Below are 12037 nucleotides of genomic sequence, written 5' to 3'. Positions count from 1 at the left end.
TATATATATATGGTTGGGTTCACGTGAGACCAATGGTTTTTCGTGAGACCCGTAAGACCAATTTATGTTCATTGATCAACTTTATAAATTAATGATCTAATAGTCTAAAGTTGCACGATGACAATTTTGTGATTATTGATCGACTTCACGAAAAACCTTTGATCTCACATGATCCCAACTATATATATATATATATATATGTATATATATATATATGGTTAATGTCATGTAAACAGCCCCTTAGTGATTGTGGTAGATCTTCGGTTAGACCACCCATAACAAGTGGTTATGCAATTTTAGATGCTCACCAATGCAAGAACGGTAACTCATTTGCCTGTGGACTTAAAGCTTGAGGCTAGCAAGGTTTGTATGATGCTGCCTATAACAAGGTCAACTAACAAACTTTCTTCTTAATAAATTTGGATACATATAAGCCAACTTATTGGAACATTAATTGGAGTAGCTTTTGGGAAGCTTTTTATCGTTTTTTCCAATTATAACCTCATTAATTTTAATATTTATATATTATTATTAATTACAATTAAATATTAAAATACATTTATATAAGAGGTCATTTACCAAATGCTTATCCGGGTAACATTTACCTCATCCGATGAATATGGTAAGGACAAAAAATTTTACCCGGTAAGAGCGAGACAAGAAACAAGAGTCTTACCCGGTAAGTGAGGGCGACGACTCTTACCACGGTAAGCGCTTACCGGGTAAATTGTTGCATACGATGTCGTTTAGGTGGACTAAAATCTTACCCTGTAAGTAATAATAGTGTTACATTTTAATGGGTAAGTGTTTACCGGGTAAGTGTTACTCAATGGCTTGCATTTGAATAGTGTTAATGGCAGAAATCGAACTCATAAAAAGCTAAAATTATGATAACAAAAAATATATTAAAAAATTAATTGTATTAAAAATATTAATTATTCTATTATAAACAATAACAAAATAATATAATTTTTTTATAAAAAATAGTTTTATTACATCAAAAAACTAAAATACCAAAATGAGAAACCAAAAAATATATTTAATAAACCAAAAAAAAAATTTAAATAAAAACTAAAATATTCCTAAATTAGTGGATGGTTTTAATATATTTAATATTAGGAACGAAAACAACAATAAATTATAAATTATAAGAACGAAAGTCACAAGTTGAAAACCACTAGGACTGAAAGCGCAATTTTTTTTCAAACCACATGATGGAAAATCTAAAAATTGAAGTTTCATAGAGAATAAAATTGTATTAAATGATTTTAATAAAATATTTAATTTAGTCAATTCTTAAAAATACTAATTAATTAGAATATGTAAGGTTGACAAATTTTGTTTTGTTCATATTATATATAATGGTTATTTAAAATCATAAATTAATGTAGAGTTTTTTTTTTCTAAAATCTGTTTTAACAAATCCAAAATTATAATAAATTAAATATGATAATTAATTTAAAATCTTTTAATTAACACTAGAGGGGTACTCGCGCAATGTAGCGGGATACATCTTGATTTTAATATTTCATTTTATTTTTTTTATCTCAGTTGATGTTATAATATGGTTTTATGTGACTTTGAGAAAACGATGATGTTTTATTTTTAAATAAAATATAAATGTGAAGATATTATAAAATTTTGACAAAAATATATCGATATTAGTATCAAATTAACTATTTAAATTTCCTCATTTTTTGTGTAATTTTTTAATAATTTTTTTATTAGAATTTAATTTATGTTCAATAACGAAATAATTTATATATGATTTAATAAGATAATTTTCTTATAAAGATAATAATTAATTATTTTGTCAGATATCGATAATTATCCTAATGATATGTTTTAATAAATTGTATTTACGCACAATTTATTTGTAATATTGAATTTTAAGTAATATGCATCAATAAAAAGTACTTAATGCATAAAAATGGTTTTTAAAAGTTTTTATTAAATGTTTTATGATATATTATAGATATATTAAATTTTCTTCTCAAAATAAGATAGCTTTTTTTAATAAATTGTCGGAATAAAAAGTAATTACATTTATATTTTATTTTATGCTTTTTCACAAGCATAGAAACTAAAAAAGCATGAAGGCACTAATTAATACGCTATTAATTATTTTAAATTCATAATATTAATTATATCATTAAATATTTACTACCTTTTATAAAATATTATTTTCTTTCTAATATATTAAAAAAATTCATTGATAGAAAGAATAAAAAATAATTTGTCTCATATAATTAAATGGAAATACAAAAATATCATTTTTTCTGTCTTTGACTTTTATTATCTTACTAATAAATGTTTAAATTAATAACCGTATTAAATATTTTAACTATATAATTAAATGAAAAAATATATATCATTTTTTTTGTTTTTTGATTAACCTGAACATACAACCCGTAATGTGAGCCGACTAATCTCAGAACGACCATCTGCTTTACAGATAGCCCGAAATTATGCATTTGGATATTTTTCATCGAATCTTGGAAAAATCCTCTGTATAAATACCCAATTAACTCAACACACCCGAAAGCACACAAACACTCATCCAAATGACCATGGCTACGAAAACTCGAGACTCGGGTTCTCCTCCTGTACGAGAAAGAATAGTTATTAATAACAAGATCCCCAGAGCCATAGAGCTCGTGATTCTTTCCCTTCTCGTCTTCTTGCTTGTGTATCGAGTCGTTACCTTCAAAGACCAAGACCACTGCTTCCCATGGCTGCTTGCGTTGTTGTGTGAGTCGTGGTTCACTTTTAACTGGATTCTTGTTGTGAGTACAAAATGGACTCAATGCATGGACAAAACGTATCCCGAACGATTCTTGGACAGGTAAATTCGACTTGTATTTTGTAGTACTATTTGTCTTCGACTTCCTTTTCCACTTGAAGATAGGAAGATGGATTTTGCCTTGATTCTTTTTTTTTTAAGTTTGTCGTCTATTTATTAATTATCTTTTTTATATTTTATTAAAACATTACATCTATACGATCTAATTCCATATCTTTTTTCATTAACTTGGATATCCAACCCGCTATGCGAGCCGACTAATCTCAGGGCGACCACCTACTTTGCAGATAACCCGGAGTCACTGCATTTGAACCTCCGTGGCCACAAGGGGATTTTTATTCCTCATTGGATTTGAACTTGGGACCTCCTGGTACTTTTGACCTTTGGAGTCAAGCTCAAACCAATTACGCACCACCCTTGTGGTTCTAATTCCATATCTTTACGTCATGTGTTGATGTTATTATAAATCCGTTTCAGAATAAGCATAAATGCTTATTATTTTGAAAATGAAGGTCGTGAATTTCTAGTGTTATGTGTATTGATCAGTGAATTACCAAACATACACCAACAAGATACCTTTTATGTTTCAGGGTAAATGAATCAGAGTTCCCTGCAGTAGACATCTTTGTCACTACTGCGGACCCCATCCTCGAACCATGTATCATAACAATGAACACAGTGTTATCCTTGTTAGCAGTGGATTATCCGGTCAACAAACTAGCTCTTTATTTGTCTGACGACGGGTGCTCACCTCTTACATTTTATTCACTTGTTGAAACGATGAAATTCGCTAAACTTTGGATCCCATTTTGCAAAAAGTATAATGTTCAAGTTAGAGCTCCCTTTCGATACTTTACGCCCAAGCCCTCGTTGACCGAAGACGAGTCTTCAGAATTTCAACAAGAATGGAAAAAGATGAAGGTAGTAATTTGGAATTTTCCTTTTTTAACTTGCAATTTTCTTTTTATAATTATTAATTGGTTACCTTTTGAGTGCTAATAAATGTAAAATTTATTTTATTAATATTTTAATAAAAAAATTCTTATTTGGAAATAAATTAAATGGAATATGAAACATAGTTTAGGGGAAAATTAAAAGCTTTTCAAATGGTCAATTTTCAAAATTCAAGTTGAAATGGTATTGCCAAGGTACACGTGGCTAATGAGATTAGATTTCTAATGTCCAAATTCGTTATGAAATATGGTTTATCTATACTATATTTGAAAAAACTATTTTTTATGTATGAAATATTATTTATTGATGTATATTATTTAAAATTTAAAATTTAAAATTACAAGTAATTTTACATAAGTACAACTTATTAAATGCTGATAAACATAATCAAATTTGTGTAACTAATTACTGATAAACATAATCAAATATAGGATATACATCCATTTTAAATATAGAAAATCTAAAATATAATTAACATAATTATTGAGTTTTAACAGAATGTTTAATTATTATCTTTATAAAAAATTATATTATTAAACCAAAAATACATTATTTTGTTATTGAATCTAAATTAAATTATAATAAAAATTGAATTAAAGAAGTTACACCAAAAAAACGAGAATTATTAAATAGTTAATTTGATATTATTATTGATTTATTTTTTTACAAAATTTTATGTTATCTTCAAATTTATATTAGTTCAAAAATAAAAACATTAACGTTTCTTAAAACAACATAAAATCGTATTATACCGATAGAGACAAAGAATAAAAACTAAACATTAAAATCGAGATTTATCTCGCTGCATTGGGCGAGTACCCTTCTAGTCCAATGTAGCAAGATATATCTAGATTTTAATTTTTAATTTTATTAATTTTCTCTGTCGATATAATACGATTTTACATGGTTTTAAAAAATAATAATGTTTTTATTTTTGAACGAAATATAATTTTGACCACCACCAAGGACTCAGCCCCTTCAATCCTGCAAGGGGGCGCAACCCCTTGACTCCTGCCTTTAGGTGATCTAAGGTGATAGAGGCAATATTAAAGAGTGTGCACTCAATATCTCCTAACTCACATTATTTGCTTATGATCTTATTCGATCTCAATTAAATCACAATTAAACCAAATGATATACGATACTAAAATCACCAACATTTCACATGCTCTCTTGTTTGCAAATGATTACAGAAGGAATATGGAAACCTTTACAAAAAGATCGAGATTGCAGCTCAAAGGAAATTCCCATGTGATCGTGATTCAGATTTTGTTGATTTCACTGATGTCCACCGCTCGAACCATCCAACTATCATCAAGGTACTAGTATGTCCAATCTTTCCCATTTGTGGCTAAAACACACACATACTACACAAATTTGGTGCTATGATATATGCTAAGATCTCAAATCTAGATGTGAGGCTAAATCTTTTTACTAGATCCTTTTAATATAAATCGAAGAACACCCATATATAGGAAATTTACTTGTCGTTATGAAGTTTTAACTTTTATTGGCATCCTAAGTGTTCGACGAAATTCCCAAATGAGATAAACATGTCAATAGTGATAATTTAGCATTTGGGTGGTTCACAAACAGTGAGTCTATTGTGATAATAAGAGTTTGTTTTATTGGGAAAATACTTACGGTGGCGTTTGTTTTTTAAAATGTCATGAAGTACGAAGTCTTATTTCACTTGTGATTGATAAGAATTGATGCTGAAGTCTGAAATTCGATCAATAAAACTGTTTGTTTTGTAAACTGATAAATATCTTAATTTGTTTAAATTGTCTATTTTACTCATTTGAAAATTATAATGTTGAATTTATAGATAAATTTATACAATCTAACATATTTATTCATTATCATTACGAAATTTACATCTAAATTATATAATCAACATTCATTTAAAAGAAAATACGCCATTGAAGGTATTTAACACATTTGAATCCTACTAAAATACATCATTTGAAAGAAATAAGGATCGATTCGGTAATGATCGATTAAGATTAATCGTTAGAGAAACACAGTTGTTGAGGGGTCTGGAGAACAATATAAAGAGGTAAATAAGAGATAGTTTACCTCTTACCCGATAATAGGACAATAAGATATAAGTGCCTACGAAAAATTCACTAAAACAAGCAGTCTGAATGATCCTATCTCTTAGTAAATCATACATAAGAGACTGATAAAAAAGGTTTTTTTTTAGAAGATCATTCAAATGACGAACCCATTTTCTTACTATATTTTTTTTTTTGGTAATTTTGTAGGTTGTATCGGAGAACAAAGAGGGTACTCCAAACGACCTTCCCCATGTTATATACATCTCAAGAGAGAAGAACCCCAAGCATCACCATCATTACAAAGCTGGAGCTATGAATGTTCTCGTAATCACTAACCTTTCTTTCAATTCCTTTGCATATATATATATATATATATATATATATACATATATGTATATGTATATATATATATATATATCTATTCGTTAATTGTAAAGATCGATCATAGTGTGTACGTGGTTTTGAGACTTAATTTCCTAATGGGTGAACAGACAAGAGTCTCAGGAGTAATGACAAATGCACCATTGATGCTCAACGTAGACTGCGATATGTATGCAAACAATCCACAAGTTTTTCTCCATGCAATGTGTATGGTGTTCAGTTTCAAGAACGAAGAAGACTGCGCTTTTATCCAATTCCCTCAAGCATTTCACAACGGATTGAAGGATGACCCTTTTGGAAGTCGGATGATGCATCTTTTCGTGCGTAATATATTCACTTTAACCTTAATCTTGTTCTTCTAACAATCACCAGAATTCACTAGTTTTTCATCGTGTTTTAATCAGTCCATGCTAAATGGAGTATCGTCAATTCAAGGGGCTATGTACTCTGGATCAAATTGTTTTCACAGAAGAAAGGTTATCTATGGTTCATCTCCGAATGATGCAATCGAAACTGGTATGCCATTTAAACGATGTTCTTACTGTTTATGCAATCATTTGATTTCACTCGTCATTTGTTTGTTAAACAGGAGATACCGATAACGAATATCTACGTAATATGTTTGGAAAATCGATTGAAATGAGAGAATCAGCTGTTCAGACATTATCAGGATCGAATGCAACGATACAAAACCGAAGGATTCCTTCTAGTTTCATTCAGGCAGCCATTCAAGTTGCAGGTTGTCGCTATGAGTATGGTACTTCCTGGGGCAAACAGGTAATTCATAATGATTATACTCTTACCGCAACAAAATTGGCTTTACAGGATGCTAAATATGTCTAAAAGTCCCGGTAAACTAGAAGTGTTGTACCGACCTATAATTATTATACATATTTGAAATTCTATAAAGCCAATTTTGATGTAATTATGAAATCTAGTAATGACTGTTTACTGGATTCTACGATTTGCTGTGCTCAGATTGGTTGGATGTATGGATCTATGACCGAAGATGTCCTAACCGGACTCTCGATCCATGGGAGAGGATGGAAATCTGTCTTTTGCCTAGCTGAACCGCTCCCGTTTCTTGGTTGTGCACCTGTGACATATCCTAGTGCATTAACACAAAAGAAACGATGGGCAACCGGGCTTCTCGAAATCTTATTCACCGATAAGAATCCGCTACTTCTTACTTTGAATGGGAAGCTTTGGTTCCGACAAGCCCTTGCTTACATATGGGTCTGTTTGTGGGCCGTACGATCGGTTCCAGAGATATGTTACGCCGTTCTACCCGCATATTGTTTCATCACGAACTCACGTTTCTTGCCCAAGATCTCTGAATCGGCTTTTCTCATCCCTATGGGCATTTTCGTCATTTATACTCTTTACGGATATTTGGAATTCAAACTGCTCGGCATTTCGCTTCGTATGTGGTGGAACCTTCAGAGGATGGCACGAGTAAATGCGTTGACCGCATGGTTAGTTGCATGTCTCAGTGTCGTCCTCAAGCTCCTCGGCTTGTCACATACTGTTTTCGAAGTAACACAAAAGGATCGAACCTCCTCCAATGGTGAAGATAACGATGATGCAAATGCTCCTAGGTTTACTTATGACAGGTCACCCATGATCGTTCCAGGTGTCGTCATTCTACTTGTCAACCTGACAGCATTGGTCCACGGTATGGTTAACATCGGGTCTCGTGAAAACTGGATGTACATGCCTAGGTTAGGAGAGGCATTTTGTAGTGTTTTTGTGTTGCTATGCTTATGGGAATACCTAAAAGGGTTGTTTGGAAATGGGAAATATGGGATTCCATCAAGTACAATTTGGAAGTCTGTAGGTTTGGCTTTGTTGTTTGTGCAATTATGCAAAAGAGCATCACAATGGTTTTAGAGAATTAGACACATGATTTATGTATGCAGTTGTTGAATGGTTTAATGCAGAATGATTAAGAAGATCTTATTATATAGTACAAAATGAAATATAATTGTTTTGGTAATTCGTTACAATGAAATTAGGTCGTTGAATGGTCAAGGGAGGTCCATTATGCAAAATCAATCCAAGGATTTTAGAATCATTAAGAGACAGACTTTTCTTTTGCCAAACAAGATTCATCTCTTAACGATTCAGATACTGCCTCTTAATGGATCTATTAAGAGGTAAACAAACAACCTCTAAGTATCATTTTAATATTAAAGTTTTTAAAGGTTATATTATTAATTACTTTTAATAATATTGTTAGCCTTAATATAAAACCTCATGCAATTATTTCTTAACATCTCTTATCTAATTGTTAGGTTTTTTTGTATATTATCGTTTGATTTTCCTTAGTTTAACAAAATTGTTTTACTAGATTGTAAAATATTGTATCAAAGTTTCAACTCGCCTAATTCAAATCAACCCGTGCAGTTTGTGTTGGATGGTTGAGCATTTCAAACCACAAACATTGAGTTGGATTGTTTAAATGTCTTCAACCAGTCAACCCAACATGTCTACAACCTTAACGACTCCAATCACCAACTATAACTTACTCCCTACCTTAATTTACATCATCACTCACATATGTAGGGAGTTTGATGTCGGCTTTGGTGTGGAGGATCGGGCCTTGTTGTTCATGAAGTCCCATGATCGGGCTAAAAAAGGGGTGTCGTGCTATAACTATTGTTACGGAACTTCGTTTCAGACTCATGACCAATCAAATCGAAGCTTGGAATTGAGATGTGTTGTTCAAATCCCTTCAACTTGACTTTAGAAGCCTAAAAACGTTGTTTAAGCATGTGTTTTTTGGACATTTTTTTTTTGTTTTTACTCTTTTTTACATATTTGTTTGGGTTTTTATGTTCGATCCATAATCGTTTTCTAGGCACATTTCGTTTTGGCCTTCCTTTTTAGATTCTTCTTGTCATTTTGTGTAATCTGGATTAGACTTGTTCATCGGTTGACATCCATTGGATGTGAGGAGAACAGAACCGATCCAACCATCCATTGGATGTTGGATTTTGCCAACTGCTCTGATCCGATTAACATTGGATAACCGATATAATCCAATGCAATGGATAATTGGATCGGTTCGATTCGGTTCCATCAATTGGATACTTTTATTGGATATCCATCAAATATCCAGTGAATGATCCGATGGCATTGGATCCATCCAATGTGTTGATTCAATTCAATTCTCCAACAATGATACAAATTAATTAATTAATCACTTTTAATATGTGTTAAAACTAACACAAGGGAAGTTAAAAATTCAAAGCCTCACATAAAACAAATTAATTGGATGATAGTTGGATATTGGTTTGATGAACAACGGGATGGTCATCAAATGATTAGTTGGATGGATAATTGGATGTTGATCGGTTCGGTTCGGTTTTGATCGGTTTTGGACTGTCATCCGAGATCCAAATTGGATGTTGAAATTTTCAATCTGATCCAATCCAATTACAATTACATATCCAGTTAAAGATGCTTTAATATCAAAATAATTAGGTTTGAACAAACATAGTTGTTATAGAAGTATATTTAGAGCATCTTCAACAGATAATCTATAATTTTTTTAAATAAAATATTAAAAACCAAGATTAAAAAAATAATAATAACCTGACTCCAACAGTTACTCAATTTTAAAGGTTTCATCATTAATTATATTATTAAAATATTCAGTATATTTAATAAAATATTATTTCGATCTCCTAAACATTTAATTTGAATTACTCTTATTGCTGAGGAAGAATTAAATGTGGAGTTTTACAAAAAAAAATCTAATTTAAATATTTTCATCATCTAATTTTTCTATATTTTATCAAATGTTATAATATATCTGTTAAAGCAAAAATATTTTTAAGATCTCTATTTTAGCATAGTTATTAGAGATTCTTTCAATAGATTCTTCATAATTTCTCTAAATTAAATAAATAAAAGTTAAAATCTTAAAAAAACTACACCTTTCTCCAACAAATTATCTATTTTGAATATTTTAAAAGTAATTATATCACTAAAATAATCTAAAAAGTTATCATCCTAATACATTAAAAAAAAACTCTATATATCTATACTATATTATAAAGCATTCGACAAAAATTCTTAAAAATCATTTTTTATGCATGAAGTACTGTTTATTGATGCATATTACTTACAATTCAAGATTACAAGTAAATTGTGCATAAATACAACTTATTAAAGTTCTATGTTTAAATTCGTGTAACTAACTGCGGATGAACATAATCAAATAGAGAATAAACATCTCATTTTAAAATATATAAAATCTAAAATATAATTAGGATAATTAATTTACATAATATTTTAATAAAACATTATATTGAATTTATCAAAATAGAGAATCTGTGGAATCGGAGTGTACTGTTTTTTAGAGATTTTATCTTTTGGTTCTTTATTTCCAAGAAAATAATAGATTATATGTTGGAAAATTCACTTGGAGAACCTGTTAGAGAACAAATATCATCAAAAGTTTCATCGTTTCTGTTTTAGATAATTTGTTGGATATATTTATTTTTTTTGTCACAAAATAAGTGTTCATATTTCTATTTTTAGTTTGTCCAAAATAACGATCCACTTTTAAAAGTAATTGTTTACTTTTTCATTCTACATTTAATTATAAAAAGGAGAATTTTTTTATTAACGATAAAATTTTCATTTAGTTAATTAGAAGTATAATAATTATATATTTTGAAACTGTGTTTTTTTTCATTGCGGATATTTATTTTGCGAATAGGAAGTATAAAATTAGCAAACTTTAATATTTTTAAACATTCATTTTACCACCATCAAAATATTATATTTATAACTTTTTTATATTTTGATTTATTTATATAATTTATTAAATATTAATAATAAAAATAATAATATAGAAAATATATAATATAAATTTTGAAAATTAATAAATTTCATATTTTTTGTGTATTTTCTAATTATAAAAAATATTTATTTTATTATAATTTAATAAATGTAAAATTATAAATAAAAAAATATAAAAACAACTTATTAAAGATAAATTGATCATTTTACCAGTCCAGTCATGCATGGATACCAGACACATGACCTCCGCTCCCTTTAGGTAATATTCCATATATTTTAGATAAAAATCACATATCCAAAATTATCATATGTCTATTTATATCAATCAATCACATAAATATATATAATCAGTATAAGCATATGAATATGAATTAAATAAATCTAAAATAAATAAAAAATTTATATTTTTCAATTTCATAAGAATGAGAGACATSTGATATTGTTGGTTACTTTCTTAACAAACCCGCAAGGGTTGTGATCCAACTGATATAATTTAATCAACCCGACATCCAGAATAAGATCAAATTATTGCATGAACGACACGTGGAAATCATGTTGACGYTGTTGGTCATCCTAGCATCTCCCTCTGTCACCAGTCTCGCTCCCATGTCGCCCGTAGTTGTAAACTCTTCTTCTCGCTCCCTTTCTGATACTTTGTCGATAAACACACAAATATATATATATATATATATATATATATATATACAAACACACACATACATACATATATATAGATATATAGCTCGATCGGGAGAGAGAATTGCAGGTTTTGATCGATCTGTAAGTAAGGAATTTGAATGGAGAATTTGTCTGAATCGTTGTATGTGGATCCTAGGGAAGTTGCTTCTTCTTCTTCTTCTTCTACCACTCAATGGAATACCAAACAAACCTTCTCCGCAACTGATCGTCCTGAAATTGAGCAGTTGATAAAGTTGCTTAACCGGCCTCAGACCAGAGCTGAAGCTATTAATCAACTTAACAGAGTCTCCAAAATCTATAAGGTATACACACACAATTAAACACATAT

General features: G+C 29.8%; 1 protein-coding gene across 1 annotated transcript; it reads left to right on the top strand.

Annotated features, from left to right (window-relative positions):
• Window positions 1-2570: 2570 nt before the first annotated feature.
• LOC112501436 (cellulose synthase-like protein H1) lies at window positions 2571-8088 on the top strand. Its single transcript, XM_025105072.1, has 8 exons — window positions 2571-2845; window positions 3394-3724; window positions 4951-5076; window positions 6025-6141; window positions 6309-6518; window positions 6603-6714; window positions 6788-6975; window positions 7177-8088. The coding sequence occupies exons 1-8, from the start codon at window positions 2571-2573 to the stop codon at window positions 8086-8088; spliced, it is 2271 nt and encodes a 756-aa protein (XP_024960840.1).
• The last annotated feature ends 3949 nt before the right edge of the window (window positions 8089-12037 follow it).

The sequence above is a fragment of the Cynara cardunculus genome, unplaced genomic scaffold (assembly GCF_001531365.2).
Source record: "Cynara cardunculus var. scolymus isolate 2C unplaced genomic scaffold, CcrdV1 Un_Scaffold_122, whole genome shotgun sequence".
In the NCBI taxonomy this organism is placed as follows: Eukaryota; Viridiplantae; Streptophyta; class Magnoliopsida; order Asterales; family Asteraceae; genus Cynara; species Cynara cardunculus.
The sequence above is the reverse complement of the archived record's forward strand: the minus strand, read 5'-3'. Positions and strand labels throughout refer to the sequence as shown.